Source organism: Staurois parvus, unplaced genomic scaffold (genome assembly GCF_062004578.1).
Source record: "Staurois parvus isolate SC_StPar_1 unplaced genomic scaffold, SC_StPar_1.0 ptg000362l, whole genome shotgun sequence".
Taxonomy (NCBI): Eukaryota; Metazoa; Chordata; class Amphibia; order Anura; family Ranidae; genus Staurois; species Staurois parvus.
In genome coordinates this window covers 8,175,001-8,202,378 of record NW_028318158.1, presented here as the reverse complement: position 1 = coordinate 8,202,378, position 27,378 = coordinate 8,175,001, and the positions used below count along the sequence as shown (strand labels likewise).

General features: G+C 44.5%; 1 protein-coding gene across 3 annotated transcripts in view; it reads left to right on the top strand.

Moving 5' to 3' along the window:
* Window positions 1–9: 9 nt before the first annotated feature.
* ENAH (ENAH actin regulator) overlaps window positions 10–27,378 on the top strand; it is a 140,792-nt gene continuing 113,423 nt past the window's right edge. Inside the window, exon 1 of one of the 3 annotated variants that reach the window (XM_089685075.1) lies at window positions 10–305. In XM_089685075.1, the coding sequence (XP_089541201.1) occupies window positions 301–305 (5 nt within the window). In that variant the 5' untranslated portion in view covers window positions 10–300. The remainder of the gene's footprint in view (window positions 306–27,378) is intronic. The other 2 variants (XM_089685077.1, XM_089685078.1) reach the window with 2 other exon arrangements.

The following is a 27,378-nucleotide window of genomic DNA, read 5'->3' as shown; positions in this document are numbered from 1 at the left end:
CTCGGGAGCGCGCAGCGCCTGCTTTGGGTCTCTGGGGCCGCGCATGCGCGCTGTGGGAGGTTGGTCGCGGGATAGACGGGCGGTGCGTAGCGGCTGCAGCGGCGGCGGAGGGAGAAGAGCTGCACCGGGGAGGACCTGTATTGTGGTTATTGGCCGGTACACAGGAGATTGCTGCGACCTGTACGGAGTGCTGGGGAGTCTCGGTATCGTGCTCGGATGCCACTCCCTGTCTGCGCACCGGGAACCGGGGAGAGGAGCGCCTCCATTCACTAGCAGCAGAGGGAGAGGAGAGTGGACACCATGAGGTGAGGAGCGAAGATAGGATGTGCACTGCCCGGCATTGTCTCCTCTATACCCCATTCATTGCTACCGGGGGACTGACAGCTCGGCCCCGCAAGAGGTCAGGAGGCAGCATCAGACGAGATCCCCTGAGCGGTACCGGGCTGGACCTGTGTGCCCCTGGCCGGTACCGGGCTGGACCTGTGTGCCCCTGGCCGGGACCGGTCTGGACCTGTGTGCCCCTGGCCGGGACCGGTCTGGACCTGTGTGCCCCTGGCCGGGACCGGTCTGGACCTGTGTGCCCCTGGCCGGGACCGGTCTGGACCTGTGTGCCCCTGGCCGGGACCGGTCTGGACCTGTGTGCCCCTGGCCGGGACCGGTCTGGACCTGTGTGCCCCTGGCCGGGACCGGTCTGGACCTGTGTGCCCCTGGCCGGGACCGGTCTGGACCTGTGTGCCCCTGGCCGGGACCGGTCTGGACCTGTGTGCCCCTGGCCGGGACCGGTCTGGACCTGTGTGCCCCTGGCCGGGACCGGTCTGGACCTGTGTGCCCCTGGCCGGGACCGGTCTGGACCTGTGTGCCCCTGGCCGGGACCGGTCTGGACCTGTGTGCCCCTGGCCGGGACCGGTCTGAAACTGTGGCCGGGACCGGTCTGGACCTGTGTGCCCCTGGCCGGGACCGGTCTGGACCTGTGTGCCCCTGGCCGGGATCGGGCTGAAACTGTGGTCTGGACCGGACCTGTGTGCCCCTGGCCGGGACTGGTCTGGACCTGTGTGCCCCTGGCCGGCGCTGGGCCATTGATTTCCAATACCGAGACTCCATTATCCGTACACCTCTCATTGTTCACTACTCGGCCCCCATATTTTTCCATGCAATCCATTACCTACCCTATGCCTACCACTAACCCCCCATCATCACTGTACATCCCCGGCACAGAGCCACCAACCTATACCCCGTGCCCCGACACTTTCCCCATCCCCAGTACTGAGCCCAAATATTCACCCTGTAACCCCCGTTCATCACTGTACATCCCCAGAACTGAGCCACCAACCTATACTGTGCCCCCCCCAACACCTACCCTGTACCTAGAACTGACCCCCAGTACTTTCCCTGCAATCTACTAATCATCAGTGTACATCTCATCCCCAGCACTGAGCCACCAACCTGTACTATGCAATTACCCCATCCCCAGTACTGAGCCCCCCAATACTTACCCTGCAACCCCCCCATCATTGCTGTATATTCCCATCTTTAGCACTGAGCCACTAACTTATATCCTATATCCTGCAACCTGACACCTACTCCAAAGCTAGCACTGAGCCTCCCAATACTTACCCTGCAACCCCCCCCATCATTGCTGTGTATCCCATCCCGAGCACTGAGCCACCAACCTATACTCTGCACTACGACTTCTTCCCCATGCCCCGTACTGAGTCTCCAGTATTTACCCTGCAAGCCCCCAATCATCCCTGTAGATTCCCTTCCCCAAACCTGAGCCACCATCCTATACCCTGCATCCCCCCCCAATCATCAGTGTACAACCCCATTCACAACACTGAGCCACCACCCTATACCCTGCAACCCAGCACCTACCCAATATCTAGCATTGAGCCCCCAATACATACCCTGGAACACCCCCATCCCAGCTGTATATCCCTATTCTCAGCGCTGAGCTACCAACCTATATTCTGCAACTCAAAACATACCCAATTCCTGACTTTGATCCCCCAATATTTACTCTGAGCCACCAACCTATACCCTGCGCCCTCCTGCTCATGAGCCTACAACCCCATTTTCAGCTTTGAGCAGAGAATCTACCCTGCAACCCCCCTGATCATCGATGTAAGTCCCCAGAACTGAGCCTGCTTCCCCTCGATCATCAGTGTACAACCCCATCCACAGCTCTGAGCCTGGAACCATGTACAACTGCTACCCCATTCCCAGTATTGAGCCTGCAACCTATACCTTGCCATTCACCACCTCCCTCGTACCTAGAACCCGCCAACCTTTACCCTACTACCCCCTGATCATCAACCTGCAACCCTATACCTACACCATTCCCAGCACCAAATCTGGAACCTATATCCTACAACCCCATCCTCTGTACTGAACCTGTAACCCATACCCTGCAACCTCCCAATCATCGGTGTACTACTCCTTCCTCAGTACTGAGTCTGGAACCTATACCCTGCAACCCTGTATCCACCAATGTACAGTCCCATCCCCAGCACTGAGCCACCAACCTGTAATCTGCAACCCAACACCTACCCAATTCCCAGTACTGAGTCCCCAATATTTATGCTGTACCACCCTGATGATCAGTGTACCTCAGCACTGAGACTGCAACCTATACCCTGCACCCTCCTGAACATCCATGTACAACTGCTACCCCATTCCCAGTATTGAACCTGCAACCTATACCCTGCCATTCACAACCTCTCTCGTACCTAGAACCCGCCAACCTTTACCTTACTACCCCCTGATCATCAGCCTGCAACCCCTAACCCATTCCCAGCACTGAGCCTCCCAACATTTACCTTCCACCCCCCAACCAGCATGTAACCCATTCGCAGCACTGAACCTGCAACCCCCCCCCCCCCGGATCATCAGTCTGTAACCCCTACCCCAGTCGCAGCACTGAGCCTGGAACCTATACCCTGTAACGCTCCTGATTATCAATGTACAGCACCTACTCCATGCCCCCCCCAGCCCTATAGTACTACTATTGTGCCTATTCCTAGCATTGAGCTTCTAGTACCCCTGTTGTCATCATGAGGCATCCCACAACTCTATTGTCCCCATTGCCAGTAGATGTATTGCGGCCACTGCCAGCACTAAGCTTCTAGTCTACTTATTGTCCCCCCCCCCCCCCCCTCATTGCCAGCATTAAGCTTCCAGTTTCCCAATTGATCCCATTGCTAGCATTCAGCTTTCTTTGCCAGCATTGAGCTTTTAGTCGCTCAGTTGCCCCCATTTCAAGCATTCAGCTTCCTATATGTTTGTTCCCCTATTTGCCAGAGTGTCCCGTACACCCATTACCCCTGTAGCAAGCATTAAGCTGCTTTTACCCCTATTGCCAGCAGTGCGTTTCCAGTTCTGCTGATGCAGGCATGGAGCTTCTTACGTAGCACTGAGCATTCATTTTATCTACTGAATCCCCTTCCTGACACAGAGCTTTTTTTTATCCTAAGCAAGCTTATAACATTGACCCTGTAAACCCGCTCTTCAGAACCTCTATTGCACCCACTGTCCAGGGTTAAGCTCCTAGTACCCTATTGCACTCCCTGATCAGTTCTCTCAGGCTCAGCAGTAATGTTTGCACTCCTTGTACAGTACTCTGCCTAATGTACTTATTCTGCATTCTTGTATTCCTGTTTGTGCTACCTGTCTTCTGCTGCTACCTTCTGACCGGCTGTGACCTTCCACAATTCTTACTGCACCAAAGACTCCAATTGAGGATCCAATTTGCCTTCTTTAATGTTTACCTTCCATTGATCCTGTCCCCCAGTACTGAATTCCTTATTTTGCACTGTGCGTCAAATATTTTCACTCTGTCCTAGCCTTCAGACTGCTGAGTATCTACTCTTCCTCTTCACTACACCAGGTATATAGTTTACCTTCTATCAAGCTATTAACCTTCAGTATTCTTGCTATTTATGAGCAGCACTGAGCCTAGCACTTCTGTACCCTAGCTCAGCACTGGTCCTATAGTACCTTCTCTGTGCCTTCCCTACTCTGAGTCCCCAGTATGTCTGCTGTACACCAACCCATTGCTGCTTCTTCCTATATTCTTCTTGTCCAGCAGTGAGCCTCCAGAATTTCTACTGTGCCGTTGCCCAACACTGAACCCCCCCCCAGTACTCCATCTGTTCCCCTGCACCCCCTCTGTAGCTCTGAGCCCCTGGCATCCTTGCTGTTCTTGTGCCCAGCTCTCAGCCTCCATAATCTGCATAATAAATACTGCATAATAATTATATTGTTTTCTATGCCAGTGCTGAGCTTCCATAAACCCAACTATCCCTACCCTGAGCCTTCTGCGGCCCAACTGTACCTGTGCCCAGCGCTGAGCCTCAACCACCCCTGCCTGCCACTGTTTCTAATGCACCTCCACTGTATCCTACCCAGTGCCTGGGCTTCAACACCCCTACTGTATCCTACCCAGTGCCTGGGCTTCAACACCCCTACTGTATCTTACCCAGTGCCTGAGCTTCAACACCCCTACTGTATCCTACCCAGTGCCTGAGCTTCAACACCCCTACTGTATCCTACCCAGTGCCTGGGCTTCAACACCCCTACTGTATCCTACCCAGTGCCTGGGCTTCAACACCCCTACTGTATCCTACCCAGTGCCTGGGCTTCAACACCCCTACTGTATCCTACCCAGTGCCTGGGCTTCAACACCACTACTGTATCCTACCCAGTGCCTGGGCTTCAACACCCCTACTGTATCCTACCCAGTGCCTGGGCTTCAACACCCCTACTGTATCCTACCCAGTGCCTGGGCTTCAGCACCCCCACTGTACCCTTCCCAGTGCTGGGATTCAGCACTCCTACTGTACTCAGCACTAAGCCTTGAGTACCCATATTGAACTCCTTCCCTACACTGAGCCTTCAGCCCTACATCGAGCCTCCAGATTCCCTACTTTGCCCCTGTCCTAAACTGAGATTCCACCTTTGCCCTTCTGTATCCTTACCATACACGGATCCTTCAGTACCCATACTGTACCCCTGCCCAGCACTGATCCTCCAGCATTCATCCTCCACCTACTGGTTGTCTCTTAATATTTTCCCATCACCAGTGCTCATGGCTCTCCCATTTATTTTGTATTTTTTTTTATCTCTTTTCTCAATATTTGCCCACCACTGTGCTTTCAGTATTCTAGCTGCATTCCCTTCCCCAACACTCCAGGGTTTATCCAAGCTTTGGGTTCCTAATATGTCTGTGTCACCCGCTGCTCTTCCGCAGGCTAATGCCTGGCCTCCAGTATGCCCTTGCACTTTCAGCCTGGTGCACATGGACAATAAATTGTCAGCCAGTTATGGTTACAATGTAAAGCAAATCATATATTTATCCTAAGCTTATTATATTACCTGTGCTGGCCAGTCTTCTCCATACATACCTATCATGCTGCCCACCAGTAGACCATCGGCCTCCAGTACTTACGTTCTTCATTGCCCAAGCATGATCCCCTAATATAATTGTTAAACTCCATGACCATCAGTACCTTTCCTGCAGTTGGGTTGTGTTCAGTGCTTGGCCTAGAATTTGTCCTACGCATTGGGTCTGCTGCATTTTTCTGTCAACACTTGTATCTTAATGTTCTGCATTGTCCTTCCTATACCTCTTTCTATTGATGAGCACTCTGTACCCTTTCTACTTCATTTCCCTATATTCCTCAGCCCGCCATGTAGTGTGTTTTGGGGTCCTCAATGTGCCTTCACCAGTATGTTTCATGCAGATGATTCCAGCACCCTGATGATGAACTTTAGTTGAATTTTGCCTATCTAAATGAATGCTGAACAGTCCACAGTAGCTGTAGTATGTAGATATCTTTTCTGTAAAAGTTCTCCCCAACTCGACTTTTTATACTCCTAGCAGGTGCTGACTTTATGAACAGTCTTTGTACAGTGTCTAGCTCCTAATGTATACACAATATATGCAAACACTAGTCCTATTCCAGTTCCTGCTTGTGACCAAGTCTGCTAAAAAAAAGGAAAGGGCCTTCCTATTCATTGTACATTTAACAAGGTGCTTTTTGTCCTGATCCTTCAAGATTGCACACAGTGTTGAAACACCAAGTGCTATTCATGTGCTGCCTCATTGTCTAGAGATGTGTATTGTCAGGCGGCCCTATTCTTATAGAAGGAGGCAGGTACCTGGGGCATAATAGTTTTTTTTTTTTTTTTTTTTCCCCTTTGAGTGTTTGCATTTAGATGAAACAGATTGGTTATATGATTGCATTTTATTTAAAGTGAGGGCTAGGTGCTGAAACCCTATACAAATACGGCATACTTTCAGCCTGAAGGGGAGTCGGCCAGCATGATGTGTAGCTGAGAAGTGAGTGGGCTCCACATATGTTGGTGTTTTCTAAATGCAGGGTAATAATTGACTCACGCAGTGTGTGGAATTTGCTCTGAATGGGTGAAGCAGCTGTGCTGGTCTCAGTCTTTCTCCAGCCTTCCAGTGAGGAATGTGCTAGGAGACGGCTCTTATATCCATGTGTAGCTCTGCCTGATAAGGCCTTAGGCTGGCCATACACGGGCCGTTTATCGGCCGATAAACAAAAAATCGGTTGTTGCAGAATCTGCCACCAATGTCTACGAAAAACGGCTGACGGCATTGCCCCACTAACGGCGTGAATATCGGCCGATTTTTCGTGCAGACAAAAATTCTGTCGATAAACGACCAGTCTATGGCCTGTTTTTATAGTAGTCTGGACCTTTCTGGTAGGGGGGCTGTAAAGCTCCTCAAGCGGGTTTGTGGATAAGGAGATAGGACCACCCATAATCAATTGACAGATGTTCGTTATCAGTGTTCATGAGCAAGGCTCAGAGAAGCATTTTGTGAATTGAAACATTTGAGGGCCATTGGTTGTTGTTTTCCATCATTTGCTCTTTCAATGGTAGCAGTTTTATAAAGTTTATATTTTGGATAGGTTAGGAAAGAAATAAAACCCCTAATGCAGTTTCTGGGGGTTTTTTTTGCTGTCTGTGTCCTGCTGGGGAAATTTTCTCTTACTTCCTGCCCTGCAGATGCAACAGGAAATTAGAGGGCATCTCACACAGAAAAGAAGAGTTCTGGTCTTGCACCAGAACATTTTGTCTTCTTTGGATAATTGGCTTCAGTTCTTGCGACAATTCTAAGAGAGTTACATGGTTAGTCTGGCTGAAAAAAGACAAAAATCCATCCAGTTCAACCATAAAAAAAGAAGTTACAATCCTACACCCACAGTTGATCCACAGGAAGGCAAAAAACCCAGCAAAGCATCATCCAATTTGCTCCTGCAGGGGAAAAAATTCCTTCCTGATCTCTGGAGAGGCAAACAGATATTCCCTGGATCAACTTTACATATAAATGTTAGTATCCAGTTATATTCTGTGTATCTAGGAAAGAATCCAGAACTTTTTTTAAAAGCAATCCACTGAGCTGGCCAGAACCAAATCTTGAGGGAGTCTATTCCATCTATTACTGTGAAGAAACCTTTCTGTATTTGGAGATTAAATCGCTTTTCTTCCAGCCGTAAAGAGTTCTTCCTTGTCCTCTGTGATGACCTCAGGATGAATAATTCTACACGTTCACTATATGAACCACTGATGTATTTATACAGGTTGATCATATCCTTCTTAATTTCCTCAAGAAATAAATTCAGTTCCTCTAATCTTTCCCATAGCTGAGCTCCTCCATGCCTCTTATCAGTTTGGTTGCTAGGGGTTGTTGGATCACCCTCACTTTTTCTCTGTGGCAGTGGTTACAAGGACAAATAGAAGGGCAAATCTCCCCAGTGGGGACATAAACACTTGACCGTTTAAGGCCGGCCATAGACAGTTCAAGATTTGAACCTTGTGTGGGCAGGCTGAATGTACCAAGTTGATCGATCAACTTGGGTACAACCAGCCTGCTGGATTACATTTTTGATTATCACTAGTGGCTGCTCCCGCCAACAACAAACTCCCCCCCCTGCCAGGGGAAGACAATTGCTTGGCAGGAGGGATTCAACACTGTCTGTGTTGATAGGGGAATCATGCAAACTTCTTTTCTGCCTTACCCTTCCCATTATATCCAAAGCTAGAACAAAAAATGTTTTGCCTCTGCATACCCCATGAGCTGGCAATTCAGGTGGAAATCCAATCTTTCAATCTACATTTGTGATTTTCCATTGAAAGAGATTCTCATGCATAATCCAGGATTTTCAGTATATTTTAGTCCATAAAATTAAAGTGGAACTTCATGTTACACCTAACTAGCCTTACAACTGCCCCCCACCTCCTAATACCTATGCTAAATGACCCGTGTAAGAAAAATCTGTATACTTGCCTATTTTCAGGCTGCTCTGCTCCATTCACATGATCTGGTTCCCTTGTATCGGCCACCGTGGCTGCAGGGGAGAAGAGGAAGTGCCGATAACTGATGCTCCCAGGCATTGCCAGTTGTTGGAGCAGTCTTTCCTCTCCCCTGCAATCAGTGCTTGACCAGAGCAGCCTGAAAATAGGTAAGTATGCAGACACTTCTTATGAGTAAATTGTGTTAGGAGGGGACATTTTTGAGAGGTTAGGTTTCGCCAGAAATTCTACTTTAAAGCGATAATGAAACCTAACCATTTTTTTTACCTTAATGCATAGGAGGTTTGGGGCTGCTTGGTGCAATTCCATTGCACGGAGCAGGTAAGTATGAACAGGTTTGTTATTTTAGAAAAAAAAATGACCTTTACAACCACTTTAGGTTTGACAGCAGAATTTCCCAAATGATGGGTTGCCTTGATTGTAATTGTGATCAAAATCTAGTTGGAAATAGTTGAAATTGCCTAAAATCAAGTGCTAGAACTCTGGCCAGCATTGGGCTATATTTTCTACATGATTGTCAGTGCTGATAAGAGCTCTTGAACAGTCATCTGGATAAAATAAAAAATCCAACAACCTGAAAAATAATTTGACCAGCATCTCCCGATTTAGTCAGTGAAAATTCTTGTACTAAGAATGTCATTTATGTCCATCAAATAGTCAAAGAACATCCATAACATCCATCAAATCTTCCCAGAATTTTTCATCTGTGGCCAGCCATACACATTTCAAACGGGCTTACATAGATGCTGACAGAAGAATTGTACTGTGGGACAGGAATTTTTTTTAGCTGTTTTTCCATTGTACAGTTTGTTTTGGGTTTTTTTTTTTGTTTTTTTCATGTGTTCTTTTCTCTTTCCCTGCAGGACATGCAGTATTAAACCCAAAAACACACATTTATTATTGCAGTTTACCAATTCTTAGATGTGATGATTGCATTATTATTCCCTTTTTATGCTTTCTTTTCTTCATTTTCACCTGGTGATCTGGCCAGTAAGTTTGCTGTTTTGCAACGGAACAAGCTGTTCTGCAAATGTAGCAGGTACAGGATTAAGACAAACCATTTACCGGGGTGCTTACAATGATCAGCTTTAAGTAAACCTTTATCCCAAAAGGAGCAAAACAGTTTGCTGCAACTGCTTGGAAATTCTTAGCTGCAGTTTGGCTTCAATTTGTTTAGTGTATTTAAATCTGCTAGTACATCTAACATTCCCTTCCCACCGACTGACAGTGCTGCTGTCTAAAGGTGCCCACTGTGCTCCTTCATTTAGAGTGGGGAAACTCTAATACAGGAGGTGTTACTGGCCAGATCACCAGGTGAAAACAGAATGGGGAAAAAAAAACTAATACAACCACCACATCTAATGGTTGGTAAGCTGTAGTATATTACACTTTTCATTTTGGGGTTTTTATGACCAAAATACTAGGGGTGCTATTGTTTGACTTTTTGTGAAAATGCTAGTTGCCTGGCTGTACTTGGCTTTACAGGGCAGTGACAAGCAAGCAGAAAACGGAAGTCGGAGAAAAGTTGGCTCTATAGCTGTTCTGGGTCAGCAACAAATTTATTGCAACTAGAATTTTCAAGAGCAATCCGCTGTGGCTATCCACATCTCTTTAATGGCAGTTGAACTCAAGGCAGATATAAAAATTACAAAAGAGTGGAGTTGTGTATTCATTAAAAAAAATTAAATTTGTTTTTAAATGCTGCCAGTGTAAGTAGCTGTGTTTTAGACCTTGTATTCCCTGTACAGCTTCACTTATCCTAGGATAGGGAAGGCAGGCATCTGGTGCTAATGTGCAGAGAGGTGAACCACTGCAACCCCACTGTCCAATCACAGACTGGAGGCAGGGACCTGACCTAGATTTATTGTTTAACTGCAGCAGAGAAAAGTCAGGTCACTGGCCTGGCCATACAGTTGTGCAGGAGTAGATGGGCAGAAATACAAACCCTTTGGCAAGTTAAACAGCCTCCATGTCTGTGTGTCATCTTTGTTTTTAGCGGGGTTTTTTTTTTTTTATTGGATTTCAACTTTAAAGTAGACCTAAGGCCTCCCATAAATAAAAAAAAAAAAAATGTACGCAAGCCCTTAAAAGATAAGTTCACCTTTTAACAATAAATGCACTTTTTTTTTTTTTTTGCCGGTAAAAAAAATTGCATTTATTATTTTTTAGTTTCTGAAGCCACTCAAGCATTGTGCCAGAGATTAGCAGATCGCTGGTGCCATGCAGGTCTCCTGCAGACCTGTCAATGTATCTGTGTCCCATACATTGTACTGGCAAGCAGATACTTACTGACAGGAAGACTCAATGAACTACCACAGCACTGTGATACTTCATTGAAAACTACAAGCCGACCGCTACAAATGCTGTTGGAACTTGTAGTGTTCCCATTCACAGAATATTGTGAATGAGTGACATCTGGGCAGGCAGAGCCCCACATGGCCATGTGTTTTTTTTTTTTTTTTTTTCTTTTAATTGTGACCGCTAGCGGGTAGAGCAGATCTCACGCTAGCTGTCAATGCGAGGCCAGTCTGTTCGTTACACCCTAAATATGGGTATAATATGTTATGAAAGGTGAACATGTCCTTTAATTATTAAATGCTTCTGTGTGTACACCTATCTTTGTCCTTACTGCATGGTCTCACAAATACCTGTTGACCCTACCAGTGAAGTCCACCTGAACCAGCTTCCTGTGAAGGGGTGACAGTGGTGCTTCACTGCTCCTGAATGCCTGCTGGTTACAGTGGGCTGAGAAGATGATGCCAGGGGTGTGAATGTGGGCATTGTCACCGCTGATTCACATGTCTGTAGATTGTCATCAACTAGACACACCTTGACCTGCCTACAGCTTTCTGGATGGACAGCATTGGCTCTGTTGATGAAACCTCCCAATGACCTGCAGTGTCTGGGAGGGAAAGCGAGTGAGACACAAAGGATCTGGCTCAGCCATGGAATATAATGGAAGAGGTTTTTTTTTTTGTATTTTTCATTTTTTACTTTAAATGCTTGTACCTCGCATAGTAGCTGGATTTAGAGTCTCGTACAGGAGCCTTTGGTTTTACTTTTAATAAAATTTAGTGAGCGCTCCCAATGTGAAACTGCATTTCCTGCACTTGGATACATTGTTGAGATATCTGCTGGAGCAAAAGTCATTTGTCTTTATGAAATAACTTTGTAGCACTGACATTCAGTCACAAGTCTAGAAAATATTAAAGCTGATCTTTCACTTTAAATAGTTTGTTCGGACAAGTTGGCCCAGACTAACTATTTCCTACGCTAACTATAGGTAGTCTCAGCTGTATACAGCACTGAGTTCCTGGTGTGGACAAAAGCTCCCTGTCTCACTTCTGGAACAAAATGTAATTGGGCTAAGCAGCTCTCAGCCATTCATAGGCAGCTTTGTATTCTATCAGTAAACACAAAACTTCCTCTGATTGGCTGAGTCAGAGAGGTGGGCCAGTGACATGATGATCTCCAACTTGGCCAATCGGCAAGGTAATTCATTGATATAATACAAACTTGCCTATGAATGGCTGATGCTCTTTTGTTCCGGGTGTGAGACAGGGTGGTTTTGTCTCACACCCGGAACTCTGTGTTGTATACTGTATGTAGCCGAGACTGCCTCCAGTTTATACAGCGCACCCAGCATTCACACGTTTGTTTGACCCAGTCTGGCCCGAAAAACTATTGAAAGTAAAAGTAAAGCTGGAGATGGGCTTTAAGCCCCTATTCACACCTGTCTGCTGGGGAATGTACACAAAACCTGTGTCTTTTTTCCAAACATGCTGTGGTGCCATTTATTCATGGTGGCATCCCAAATGAACCTGCCTATGCACATGCGTTAAATTTCACAAGAATGCATGGTAACGTAATACCGTGCGCTTTGATGTTGTGCTTTAAACAAAAAAAGGTCATGTTTTACTTTTGTGCAATTCTGCTGTAGTAGGCAGACCCCAACGCATGGCATGTTGATCTGAACAGGTCCTAAAAGTTAAATTTTTACAATTTTTGTGGCCCGGGACAGCCTTTCTGGGGTGCCTTGATGTTTCTTCATTGGCGCCTTGCAAAATTTCTAAAAATTGCCCAAAATGTGTATACAAGCCAGTGGATGGAAACAAGCCTGCCTTTTAGTTGCACAAAGCCACAGGTTTTCATTGTGCACCATTACGACCTTCTAGCCGCCGGAGTCCTGACAACCAATGACATCATCAGGCAGACTGACAACTCATGGGGCCCACGGGCAAAAGGAAATCAGGGGCCCGTGTGTCTTCACCAACACTCAAACCAAACCCAAAAAAGCCCATGAAAGGTATCAGGGGCATCTCATGGGGCCCCCTACTGACCCTGGGCCCTCAGGCAGTACTCGAATGGTCAGTCCGCCCCTGAACATCATCAGTTGATAAGGAGGATGTTTGTTGCCTGCACAGCATCCTAGTTTGACCCTCCCCTGCCCCTATCTGTCAGTGCTGGGGTCACATTAGTTCAGTGCTGGAGAAAAACTGAGGGAGAAGAGAAACATCGGCATACTACTCAGTACCAGTGTGCAAAAGTGTATTTGCTTTGGAAGAATAAATCACCTCTAATGTTGGGTGTCCTACATGTGTGGATGTTGCTGCATTATATAAAACTATTAGAATAGTTTTTCACATTTTAGAATGGGGTGCCCTTTTAAGATTATGGACAGTGTTAGGCACCCCATTTAAGAATGGGGTGCCTCAAGACCATAATTATAAAGGGTGCCTTAGGGCTGTCCATAATTTTAAAGGGTGCCTTGACTTAAAAAAAAAAAAAAAAAAAAAAAAAAAAGGTTTAGAAACACTGGCCTGGGAAGTACCCTGCAGGCCTCATGAAAAGGTCTATTCTGTTGCCTATAACTACTTGGATTCTTCTATTCTTTGACTTACACAGTACATCAGTATTATCATAGAATTTTTAGGGAATTTTTAGTATTTCAAGAAATCATTGCATCAGACCAAATTGGGCAGAAACCATTTTGGCACAACGCAAAATGAGAAAATTTCTGGCTGGTGACTGCATAGACCGCTGTTATTTCTGTCAACGAGAACCACTTTGGGAATAGGAAATCCAGACCAATAGAACACACAAATATCACTAAATGTAATTTTTTTTCAATTGCAATTAGTGTAAGTACCAACATTTGACCTGGTATCGGCCTCCTGAAGTCCCTGTACAGCAGAGCTCAGATTAGGAGAGGTAGAAGCAGCACAAGTAAGTCAGGTGTGCTGCAGTGCGAACGAGAGATATGCGGATAGGAAAGATGAACTCATTAGGCTGCTGACTTTCTTTCACTGTCCAGTCACAAGGCTGGGAGAGGGACAGGACATGGAAGTGTTGCTTAACTGCAGCAGAGACAAATCAAGTCTTTTGCCCCCTTATATACTATTTGTACATTTAGTCATTTTCTTGGAGGTCATCTTTAAAATGAATCTCATCTTATCAAGGTGTTTAAAGTGTTACTAAACCCACAACAGTAAAATCAGTCTGTATGTGCAGTAAAGCATGCTTGTTATACTCACTGTGGAACTAAGGGGTTAATCCTCCGCATTGTGTAAAAAGGCTGTTTGATCCTGTCTTCTCTGCCCCTCCTTGTTGAAATGACCACCTGATACAGACTGAATCTGTAGTCACATGCTCAGTTTGGTGTGTATTGCTAGAGATTTTTTGGGGGTTTTATTCTTGGGAGAGTACATGTGGTCAGCACAGGGCCAATCAGCACTGCCCAGACAGAGGGTCAGAAGTTTCACATTCTCCTAGAGCAGAAAGAAAACTCCTACAAGCTTTAACCAGTGCTCTGCTGAAGTCACAAGACTGCCATATACTGCTGATGAGAAAAGGTATTTAGCAGTTTGTGTTTACTAAAATAATTGCATTCCCATGTTGTATACTGTGGGAGACCAGATATCGTGAATGCAGGGTACGGGGTTTAGTAACACTTTAAGGAAAGAATTGGCCAAAGCAACCAATCAGAGCCGTCTTCTTTTCCCTACAATTCAGTATGGGAGAATATGATTGCTACAGGGAGACGTGCTGAGACATCTCGGCATCGTCATTTTCACAAATGACTATCCTAAGATCAGCAGTGTGCTATTACCTGTAAACACCAAAGCTCACCTAACCGTGTATTTTGGGGGAGTCTGTAGACCTGCTCCTCTGCCGGTTATATCATCAAAACCCACGCTAACATGACCGTGCTTAGGCCTTCTTTGGGCACCTAGCTACTTTCCTTATGGAAGTTGGGGTTTACAGAAGGGTCCAGGGATGCTGCAAAGAGGGGGCCAGTGAAGTTCAGTCCAAAAACTCCAGTATTAGTTTATAAAAGTGTTAGTATACCTTAGAAAATCTTGAAATGTGTTTTACATGCAGCTAGGATAAGTATCTGAGTCTGTCTTGATATGGACCTCCTGGAATGCCCTGGATAGCAGCACTGGGGGAGGGAGGGTCAGCACTAGGAGCCAATCAGATTTGGGTGCTTTACATGGAGTTGTCAGTCTGAGTGTGCATCCTCATAGGAGGGGATAGTGGAATGATGGCCTCCATTAGAGTGCTGATGCTCCTTTTTGTTGTGCAGTCACAGGTTGGGCAGGTCTAGGACTGGTTTATATGTTGCATTACTGAACCAGGGGCGGGCTGACAACTCATGGGGCCCCCGGGCAATAGGGGATAATGGGGCCCCTGTGTCCTAGCCCACACTCAAAGCACACCCAAAAAAGCCTATAAAAGGTACCAGCGGCATCTCATGGGGCCGCCCTTGAACTGCACTGTAGTCTGCAGAGAGGTCCAGGATCTGGTAAGATGTGGCAAAGGTGCCTGGATCATAAGCCTAGCTAAACAGAATTATAAATCCGTATGCAGATAAACCCGTAGTTGTTTGCCTGGTGTTCATCTTTATAACTGAACCTGGACAATGTTTATGCAGGACATTGCAACAGCTTGTTTTAGTGCAGCCCTATCCAGCAGCATGTACTTGCCTTCCTTTTTGCCTTCCATGCTGCCTCCCGTTCAGTTGAGGGGGCATAGCCCCATAAAAGTTACATGTCACGGGGGTCATAGCTTACACTGTTGTCCCAAGTGTTGTCACATGCTCATCCATAGCTGGAAGTTCTGAGTATTTGCTTCCGCTCTCAGTGATGAATGGAGTAACGGGAATGAAGGAAATGTAGGTATATACTTGGAGGTGTATGGTGGAATAAAGCAAACCTGTGCTTTTTTCTGACTGGGCAAAGTACAGGTTTGCTGTAAGAGCCCATTCATTCCATTGCGTTGTGGTAACCCTTGCATGACTGCATTGCACATTACATGTTGACATGATGTGGTGTCATTCATTCCGGTAAACCGCGCTGATGGTCATTCATTTGAACACACTGTGTTGCAGTATTCTACTAGGAATGGTACAGGCACCTTTTTTGATGCATTATTCAGCCCATTCACATTAGGGATCTGTTTTATTGCTATCTGCTACATAACGTACATTGACACACTGTAGTGGTGTGGATGGGCCCTCAAGGTACCAGCGAGCATATTTGGCTTCCTACTTTCTAGTGCTTTCCTTGGTTGAACTGGATTTTCTGATGAGAGCTTTAATGTGGTTTTAAAGGTTAATTTTTTTTCTAAAATAATAAACCTGGTTTACTTACCTGCTCTGCGCAGTGGAATTTCACAGAGTGGCCCTGTACCTCTTCTTCTGGGGTCCCATGCTGGTGCTCCTGGCCCTGGCTTCTTCTCTTCTTGGTATGCCACCATAGCAAGCCACTTGCTATGGAGTCAGAGGTGCAGGCTCGCTCCATAGCCAGTCTGTGTGTGTCCATAGACATACAGCATGGCTCAGCCACCAATTCCCCCCCCCCCCCCCATTCTTCTTTTTTTTTTTTAAAGATTTGATGGCCAATGGCTCCTACTGTTGCCTCTCTGTCCTGTGAACACAGGGAGAGAGTAGAGCTGCTAAAGTGGGACACAGCACTGGATCTAGTGTGGAGAGGGATGCTTCTACTGGGACATTGCAGTATACAATGCATTAGGTAAAATTATTCTTGGCTTTAGATCCTCTTTGTTTGTAGAAGTCCACTTTAAAGTGATATTTAAAGGTTGTTTTTTTAATAACAAGCATGTCATACCTACCTGCTCTGTGCAGTGGTTTTGCACAGAGTAGCCTTGATCCTCCTCTTCTTGGGTCCCGTGCCAGTGCTCCTGACTCCACCCCCTTTACCAGTGCCCCCAGAAGCAAGTTGCCTTCTATGGGGATGCACTGGTGCATGCTCGCTCCTGAGCCCCTGCTCTTTTACAGTCATAAGACACACACAGCCATGGCTCAGCCCCACCCCCGCTCTCTCCTCATTGGATCACTGGCTGTGATTGACAGCAGTGGGAGCCAATGGCTCACACTTCTGTGGCTCAGTCAATGAGGAGAGACCGACCTGGGACAGCCAAAGCTCCTGTGCGCATCTCTGGATTGAGAGGGGGGCTCAGGTTAGTATTAGGGTGAAGCAGCACACAGGTTTGTTTTTTTTTTTTTTTTTTTACCTTCATACATAGAATGCGTGAAGGTAAAAAAAAACCTTCATCCTTTTTATAATCACTTTAAATCTGTCACAAGATTAAAAAATGTCTGTATCCATCTGAACATAGAAGCTGCCTTTCCTGGGAAATGAAGGCAAACCTGTTCAGCTTCCCTCTTAATGTTGTTGGTGCTCCTGAGCTAGCAGGTAACCTGCAATTCCAAGAAAGACTGCTTGCATCGGATGCTTGTCACACAGGGTTTATCCTCCACAATTTCCTTCAATACTGCGATGCAGAAGAGACCGGTACATGTAGCAAGAAATAACCTAGCAGAGGTCAGTGGCCTGTCCTCATTAAACAAAGGCTGCGTTCTGATTGGCCGCCGAGCACTAAAGCTCCTCTTTTTAGCACAGTGCTATGGAATGAAGCTGCGGACGTCTCGCTGGCCATGTTGCCAATCGGGGGGCAGATTCCCTGCTCTACCTTGTAAGCTCGTCATAATACAGACTTAAGGGAAATCCCTGCATTTCATTGTGTACGGATGCAAAGTGCTGAGCGCTGATGGCTGTCGTGAGCCAAATCCGAATCCCTAATGCGGCGAGGGGTCCTCGGATGCCGGCGAGCCCCCCCCCCCCCCTTGGCAAACTTCGGTTTCGAGTGTCTAGCTATGAATGGCTTTTCTTGTAGCGTGATTGTGCTGCTGCAAGAATGAGCAGGGATCCCCCTTCTGCTGGTTTGTGCGTTGCTGTCTGCAGCATGCACCTTCTGTAGGCTGTCCTCGCCGCCGCTGCTCTGCGTTCTTTATTGCTCGGAGATCTGTCCAGCCTGCCAGACGATGGAGCTGGAAAGAAAACATACATTTGCCCTTAGAGAAATGGTTTGACTTTAATTTCTCAATAATGGTTTGTCAGGGCGATGTGCGTGGCACGGTGTCTCCTCTGCCTAGTTTTGGTCAAAGGGGGTGTCAAGGTTTTGAATTATTCCCCCCCTCACCGTCCCTCTTGTTTGTTGCAATGCAGCAGATGCTAGGATCAATACCATGTTTACAGCATGTAAATCCTCTTCCTTGTCTGCCTGCTTATTCCTCCCTACGTTTTAAAGGTGATTTCATCAGGAGTAGAAGCTGTCTCGTCAGACAGCCAGATGCATAATATATTTATTTATGTTTCTATGCTCCTGCTTTTTTTTTGTGGGGGGGGATATTTTGGTGCATCACTTCGTGAGAAGTGAGACTTGAATGCTGATGTGTTCTAAATGAAATGCTATCTCTGCCGCCTCGCCAGGCCTCGTCCTAAAAGGGTGAAACAAAAGTGCTGCGTTTTGCAGGGAGATGGGGGTCATACACGCAGTTGCTGTGCGGTTCCTGCATTAAAGATTAATGAGGAACAGTTGCTCCAGCCTTCCTAATGTAACCTTGGAGGATTCGCTGGAAATAAGATACCGTGGCTTTCAGATGAGGCAGAGATGCTGTAAAAATGGACAAAGGTGTTATTATGTTTTTTTATTATTATTGCATTTTTTTTTTTTTGTCTTTAAGCCAGCTTATGGGCCTCATAGTTATTAAACTAGATCTTACCTCTTATTGGAAAAAAAAAATCAAATGAAAGCATAAACATTGAAATGGCATTCAGACACTTACCCATTGTTGCCAGTGATCGCTTTTTGATGTTTCCTGTCATCTTTTGGTGTGGGAAGAGGGGCCCCTTCTGTGTTTGCCCCTTTGCCCTGGCTTGTATCTCTGACACATAATACCATGCACAGTGTTTGTGTCGCCAGCCCTGCTCATTGTGTACTTTGTTGCTATGGCAGCGGTGTTGACTAAGCGTCACAGCTTCCTAGCAACATATATAGGGAAAGCCCATGGCCGGCTTAGGAAGAGGACAGGATGCAGATGGGCTGAGGGATGCTGCAGGTCAGCTGACCATCAGGGAAACCTTTCTATATTTCCTCTCTGGTCCATCTGTATTGGCCATATCTGAGATGATGGCATTGTGCGAATGCCTTAAATAGGGAGTGTTGCGCGTATGCTTGATGAGCGTGGGATGGGTTGTACGCTGTGTTTTTTAAGATGGTACATCTTTTTGTCTAACCCCATACTTTTTGATGGCAGAATAGATGGCCATGTTTGAATTTTGCATGACTACCCACGTTTAAGGGGCTTTCCAATTTATCCAGTCCTCTGAATGTCATACAAATTCAAGCTTCCTAGATTGTAAGCTCCAAGGAGCAGGGCCTTCCTAACCCTCTTGTATTGAACTGTATTGTTGCTGTATTGTCTCCTGTTATATTGTAAAACGCTGAGCAAACTGTTGGCGCGATATAAATCCTGTATAATAATAAAAATAATCGTAATTTCCTACAAGATGTAGACTTCTCTGTCACCCTAATGGTGGCCATACATGCTTCAGTAAGTGATCAATTTGTTTTCTGATAGGACTTATTAATCTATAGTCAACAACCCGCACAGTCGATATGCCACACGCAGGATGTGACATGATCATAAGCTGCTGATTGCATTTCCTTTTCTATCATGTAATTTCATAATTTGATTGATTTGAAATCCAATTGTATAGACAAAGTATCTCAATACTGTACATCAGTGCAAAATTTCTTTTTTTCATCCTGGCTAGACAATTCAGTTTGATCAAAGAATGGACTTTGAGTCTAAATTGATCGGCAGGGTAGTTATTGCTATTAAATAGTTTGCAGATTGGATAGTTTTGCTTGAATTGCACATCGATCGAATAAAAATAATAATTACGGGAGTGAGCAGCCACCTCTGTCTGTTACCTGGACTGGTAAGCAGCAAAATCACATAGCACTCGTTAGCCATAATGAAGATTACTGCATTGCTTGAAAGGAAGGAACCTTTTATATTTAGTACATCTTAGGCTCCTTGGGCAAGAGGGGTTAGGCCAGCCATACATGGGTCGATTTTCGAACAATTTTTCGTTTGAAAATATGACCTAAGAATAATCGTCCGATTTTCGCTCTGTTAGTGGGGCAATGGCACTGGCCGATTTTCGTGGTTCCTCCCCATTTCGTTTATCGGGCATGGTGGAAAATTCGTACAAAACTACCAATTTTTGAAATCATTGGTGGACACATCAGATTACAGAATGACCGATGTTTTAGATTTTCGATCGAAAAATCGTTCGGAATTTGACCCATGCATGGCCTGCTTAACATATAATCACCAGGTCTATTTCCACAGCTGCGGAAAACAATATTAAATAACCCCCTTGTATGTGGGATTTAGAAGCCAACCAGAGGGGGTTTAATTCTCATAATCTGTCTCCAGACATAATGATCATCTAGGAGTGCCTAAATGAATCTTTGTCTTCTGAAGTGCTCTAATGCCAATACCTGTTTTATCTAGGAAGTTAGCTTTAGGATCCACCACCACTAAACAATGCTATTGGTTGGTAAATCCTAGTACACATGATGAGAAAATCTGACAAAATGCTGCTTTTGAAGCAAACGCCCAATAATCTGACTGTTGGTACTCAGCTTTCGAAAGCCGATCAGGACAGTTCATATGAAATTATCCGAAGGGACAAGCATGAAATTGTTTTCTCGTACAATACCACATTGAACGATTTTTGTTTAATCAGTCGCATATTTGTATGGAAAAAATCAAGTGACCAAGACCACGCATGCTCAGAAACAAAAGAATACATTACAACACAATACAGCACATTACATCACTTCCGATATTTTATTAGTCATACGAGAATTTTCATAACTTCAGTGACCTCTTAATTTTCAATATGCAAAAAAAAAAACCAGGCAATCATTTTTGTTCGATATTCTCATTGTGCGTATGAGGCTTAAGTTTGATAGAGGGGGTTCTCTGTCCAAGGGTAAGCGATGGGACCACGTGGTTACAACATTTTAGTTGGTCAGCTTACTAGGATTACATTTCTGACAGGTACACATTAAAACAGGGGTCCCTTAAGCAGTGGAATGGGGGGGGACTTTGACAGTGCTTGTCCAGTTTTTTTCAGCACCAGTGTCACTCAGCATTGGTACAAGTTTCTCACAGCCAGGTTTCTTGAAAAAAATTACCTGAAGGGTGAGTTAACTCTCCACCTTAAATTGAAATGGCAGTTCTGGGTGGAATAGTCCTTTCTTTTTCTTTTGTTCATTTTTTTCTTTCTTTTTTTTTTTTTTTTTAATCTTACACCTCCTATAGTACTATGTCTGCTGTCTAAAGCTGGCTATAGATGGATCAGAATTTGGCCAGTTCAGCAGAGACCGGCCAAATTTTGATCCATCTATAGCCATTCCCACTTGACACAGTTCGATTTAACAATGGACTTCTGTCGAACAAGAATATTGGAAAATTTTTATTTGATCAAATGTCGCATCCGATTGGGTGCAGTACTGATCAATGTATTTCTGTTTTCTGTGAGAAATTTTAAAGAAGCAGAATGGAATTTATTAACCATTTCCCCTCCAGGAGATTTACCCCCCCCCCCCCTTCCTGACAGGCCATTTTTTGCAATACGGCACTGCTTTACTTGAAATGAAATTTGTCATTTTTTTCCCCACAAATAGAGCTTTCTTTCTGTGGTATTTAATCACGTGTGTTTTTATGTTTTGCACTATAAACAAAGAAAGACTGAAAGTTTTGAAAAAAAAAAACTTTTTTGACCTTTTGCTATAAAAGATATCCAGTAAAAAAAAAAGTTAAAAATCAAATTTCTTCATAAATTTAGGCCAAAATGTATTCTGCTACATGTCTTTGCTAAAAACAATCCCAATATGTGTAAATTAATTGGTTTATGTGAACTTTATAGTGTCTACAAATGGCGGTATACATACTGGAATTTAAAAAAAAAAAAACATTTTATACTAGTAATGGCGGCGATCAGCGACTTATATCGGGGCTGAGGCGGGAACTAACTGCCACTGACTTCACAATGACACTAATACAGTGATCAGTGTTAATAAAAAGCACTGACACTTTACTAATGACATGGAGAAGGAAGGGGTTAACATCTGGGGCAATCAGAGGGTTAACTGTGCGCTGTGTTTTTACTGTGTGTGTTTTACTTGGGAAACCTACTGCTGTGTATTTCTCTGCTGTGCAGGTCACTGCTGGCAGGAGAGAGACCTGTGTTGTCACTGCGTCCCAGGGTGAATCTCTGGCTGGGACCCGGTGATCGACATCTCTAGCCGGTAATGGTGGTGCGGGTAGGGCCCCCCCCACCTTCCCGGAAATTCAAAATCACGAATATATACGTGATTTTCCACAGCCCTGCCGCCCTGTAGCAGTAGTTCTGCTATAGGGTGGTTGGCAAGCGGTTAAAGTGTGTGGGTTTTTTTTTTTTTTTTTTGTCTGGACATTCCATTCATTCCGAAACTGAATGTTAAAAGCAAACAAAATCTGGAAGTGCTTACAGACAACATTCTTTAAGTCATTGAATGTGCTGATGACAATTTTTGTGATGAACGTATGTTAAAAAATCTATAAGTATATGGCCATCTTTAGGGGCATAATTCTAAAGCAGTGAATGTGACTGTCATCACACAATCATTTAATCAATCACTGTCCTTTAAAGCATGTGCACCAGGAAGAGAATGTTTGGTGAAAGATTGACTGCTTTATAAATTATCCCCCACCCCAGTGTGTTTTTTTTTTTTTCTATTTTCCTACAGCCCCTGTTAGGGTGAAATTGCACAATAAAGCCGGCCATTGACAATTCCAATCTCAGCTGGTTCAGCAGGGACCAGACGAAATTCAAACCATGTGTGGGCAGGCTGAATATACCGAAGTTGATCAATCTATCAACTTTGGTACAGTCAGCCTGTCAGAGTTTAAAAAAGTTTTTATTTCCACTTCGGTTTACTATCGCTTTTAAGCCTGTGATCTGCACCAACTTTGCTGCAAAAGTGCAACTGAATAATCAATGCAGTTGGCCATTAGTGATCTTTTTAACTGGACCCGCTTCAACTAGATGCTACTTGGACTGCGACATGAAGCTGTCAAGTTGACATTGGGTCTGTGCCATTGGACTGGGATGGGGTATTATGTTCTCTTTTCCGTGAAGTCCTGTGAGTGATAATTATGGTAGGGAGTGGTTTCAGCAGCTAAGGGTATGTAAAACCAAGAAAAAAAATTTAATATTTCGCAGCCTACCAGTCCTTAAATGCGCTGGCTGTGTTACTTTTTTTTTTTTTTTTTTTTAGCCTGGTGATTCTGCTAATAACATCCTATTCTAAGGTGACAACATTTGGTCACCTTACCGTATCTATGGAGGAGCAGCTTTGGCACCTTAGGTTGCTCCTTTCGAGGAGAGTAAAACAAATACCTCTGTAACATGGGGTAGAGAACTGTTTAGTAGTTGACAGAAAATAGCTGGGATGATTGGTGACATTGTTTAAAGCTGAACTCTAGGAATACCAAAACTCCCTCCTTGCAGAAGTGGGCTGTTCCCACATTGAAAGTGCTAATTTCCCATTTTATACCTAAGGTCATATGAAACATTTTAAATTCCCAATCCTCCGCTCCTGCAGGCTCCTTTTGCTGCTAGACAGTACTGGCAGTGGCTTTTTCCCTGTGATCTGGCATTCTAAGTTTCTGTGACGTCATCAAGATTGATGCAGGTTCCATATCCCTGCATTGGATGTGAGGATGTTGACTGACAGGCCACTACAAGTTAACCATTGCAGTATGAATGCAGCTTCACTGCAAGGAAGGATTTTTAGTTTTAAGCCGGGCTATACATGGATCGAATTCCAAAAGAATTTTCTTTTGAAAATCTTTTTCGTTCTAGTTTCGAACCATTATTGGGCCACAGCAACAGCTGATTTTCAAGCGACCATTGAGTTTGACTGAATAGGCATGTTGGAAATGTTTTGAAAAATGAACAAATTTGTAATCATGAGCCGGGCCCTCTGTTTCCTCTTATACTAAATTGTATTGTAACTGCAATGTCTACCTTCATTTTGTAAAGTGCTGCGCAAACTGTGGGTGCTATATAAATCCTGTATAATAATAATCCATTCTGAGAGAATCGTGCGATAAATGTAACTGAAAAATAAATGAGCATGAGCTGTGACCTGCAAAGAAAAGACAATTCTTGGCCATGAAAATTCTTTTCTGTAGCAACATAAGGTGAAAGTAAAGGCTTGGTTGGTCGAATTTCTAAATCAGTGGCGATACCATCGGATTACAAAACGCACAAAATTTCTGATTTTCTGAATAAAATTTGTTTGGAATTCAACCCATGTATGGCCTGCATTACTGGAGTTGGGCTTTTAGATTTCAGTGCACAGGAAGCTACAAAGAGACTGGATTTTTTGACAGGATCAACAGGTACTTTCTGTGCTTGCAAAAAATATACTTGGCCAGAAAACAGAAAACTAATGCAGCCACCATCTCTAGGAACTGATGCTACAAAGTAGTTTTGTGTTTGGGCTTAGAAATACTTCAATTTAGCTAAATGATTCGTTTAAACACTATGATTGGTTGTTACTCTTTCAGTAGATTTGTCATGGAGGGATTATGAAGCCTCTCATTGGTGACCTACTAAAAATACTAGTTTCCTGGCTTTTTTCCTAGTCCTCTGGCTTCTATACTTTTAATCAGTGAGCTGGACTGAACACACAGATCAGAAAATTAAGATCTCCCTAATAAAGTGCCGAAACTATGACATGAGAGGACATATTTATTAGGTATTTTCTGTACTGTGTAAATTGCTTTTATTGGCCATTTCAAGCCCTGAACCTGAGCCAGTTTAATTGCTTGAAAGTGTTGAAAATAAAGCCCCACCCATTTTACAGGTGCCAACTAATGACTAGTCTGATTAATATGCAGTCTGGTATGTATGACAGTAGCATTTATGTAAGTGTCAGAGATAAAATAAAACTAATATTCAACTGCAGGTATATTTCTGCAGGCAACCTTTGAATAGCTCCACTGAGCCTAAAAAGTCTGAGTAGAATGGGATTGACGTGACTCTTGGGATCTTAGAAAGGTAGGGCCAAAGCTTTTTTAGTTATTCTTCTCCTGTGGGTCACAGTAGAGCTCTTAGTTCTGCTCTCCTGTGACCCAGATTTAGCCAATGGGCAGGGCCCAGAGTGGTGAGGCCGTGACTGACAGTCATTGCTATCCATTCACTGAAGACTGAGAACTGAGTGATCAGTGGTCATGTGATCAGTCAGTTCTCAGGGTAGAGCCGGCAGGGCACAGCTGCAGCATCGGATCGATGCTGTATCCAACTAGGTGAGTTATTCCCACACTTCTCTTTTAAAGGCCAAGTTTACCTACAGTAACATGTTACACCTGTGTTTAGAGAGTAACCTGTTACTAAGGCAGCACCCTCGATCCACTGTGACAGTAGGTGGGGGTTCTTCTCTCCCATACCCGCTTTCACATTTTAAAGTTGACATGACTGTGTGGGGCTCCATCCACGCAGCCACATAATTTGTTCACAGGGATCTATGAAATAATAAAACTAGCCATCAAAGCAGACCGATAGACTTGTAGTTGGGAGAACTGCAGGCGTGCCAATCAGCACACCTGTAGTTCATTCACACTGCCTACCGCTCAGGAAAGCCAGCCATATTGAAAAAGAAATGAGCCTGAGCTGTGACCTGGAGACTAAAGCAAATTCTTTTCTGTAGCAACATGAGCTGAAATTAAAGGCTTGGTTGGTAAAGTTTTGAAATCAATGGTGGCGCCATCGGATTACAAAAAGCATAAAATTTCAGATTTTTCTAAAGAAAATTTGTTTGGATTTTGACCCATGTATGGCCTACCTACAGAGGTACAGACAGAGGTCTAGGTGGTGTGATCCTTCAAAGTAAAAAAAAAATACATATTTGTTTTTACCTTCAAAAATATGTGTGTGTGTGTATGTATGTATGTATATGTGTATATGTATGTATATGTGTATATGTATGTATATGTGTATATGTATGTATGTATATGTGTATATGTATGTATATGTGTATATGTATATATATATATATATATATATATATATATATATATATATATGTGTGTGTATATATATATATGTGTATATGTGTGTGTGTATATATATATGTGTATATGTGTGTGTGTATATATATATATAATTTTTTTATTTTTTTTTTAAAGGTGAACCATTGAGTATCAATTTTCACAAGATTTCTTCATATAGATAACCTAAACACACACTTTAACTGCTATTACTGGTTCTGCAACAGGGTGCATTTGGTTTTAACACTTGCTTCATTTTCAAAGTATGTTCAAGTTTTCTAACAGTATGGTATAGAAGAGGAATGCAGAAAGTATAGCAGTGGGTAGTGTGCACAGGAAAGGACTGTGGAGGGTATGACAGCGGGCAGTGTGTGCAGGAGAGGACTGTGGAGGGTACGACAGTGGGCAATATGTGCAGGAGAGGACTGTGGAGGGTATGACAGCGGGCAGTGTGTGCAGGAGAGGACTGTGGAGGGTACGACAGTGGGCAGTGTGTGCAGGAGAGGACTGTGGAGGGTACGACAGTGGGCAGTGTGTGCAGGAGAGGACTGTGGAGGGTACGACAGCGGGCAGTGTGTACTGGAGAGGACTGTGGAGGGTATGACAGCGGGCAGTGTATGCAGGAGAGGACTGAGGAAGGTATGACAGCGGGCAGTGTATGCAGGAGAGGACTGTTGAGGGTATGACAGCGGGCAGTGTATGCAGGAGAGGACTGTAGAGGGTATGACAGTGGGCAGTGTGTGCAGGAGAGGACTGTGGAGGGTACGACAGCAGGCAATATGTGCAGGAGAGGACTGTGGAGGGTACGACAGCAGGCAATATGTGCAGGAGAGGACTGTGGAGGGTACGACAGTGGGCAGTGTGTACTGGAGAGGACTGTGGAGGGTAAGACAGTGGGCAGTATGTGCTGGACAGGACCCTGGTGTGTATAACAGAGGGCAGTATGTGCTGGACAGTATCTAAATCGTATCTATCTATCGTTGCTTTTTTTTTTTTTTTTTGGCCTTTCAGTAGTCTCATTTGCTCCCTCCTGACAATACACACCTAATTAATTCCACAGCATATCCCAGACTTTTGACTATTTACATAAGTCATTACTAGGGTCTAGAAAACCTTTTCTGAAAAGTTCAAATTCAACTGTATCTGGTGTCCAGATTTTATCTTATAGCAGGATATAACAGCTTAGAGTTGCATTCAGTTAAAATTCTTAAACTGAGCTTGTAGGGACTGACGTATGGGAGCCTGCATTGTTCTGAGACCGTGTCACGCTGATCTATCTTCAGTATTTGCAAGTCACTAACCTGAAACAAGCACCCCAGAAGGAAGCTCACACTTCTCAGACATATTGGGCTGCATGGTTTATGTAGAAATTCCTAGGTGGTCAGACCACGGTGACCACCTTGGAGATAATTATTTAAAGAGTTGTGAACTGTAGTCGGCAATGACAGCTCTTGATTATTCTCACAGGTTGCCTTTAAGTTGGCCAGAGGCTTCTAAGTGGTGAGAGGGGGTTGCATGTTACTCATAAAACACCAATTTAAAAAGGCCCAACA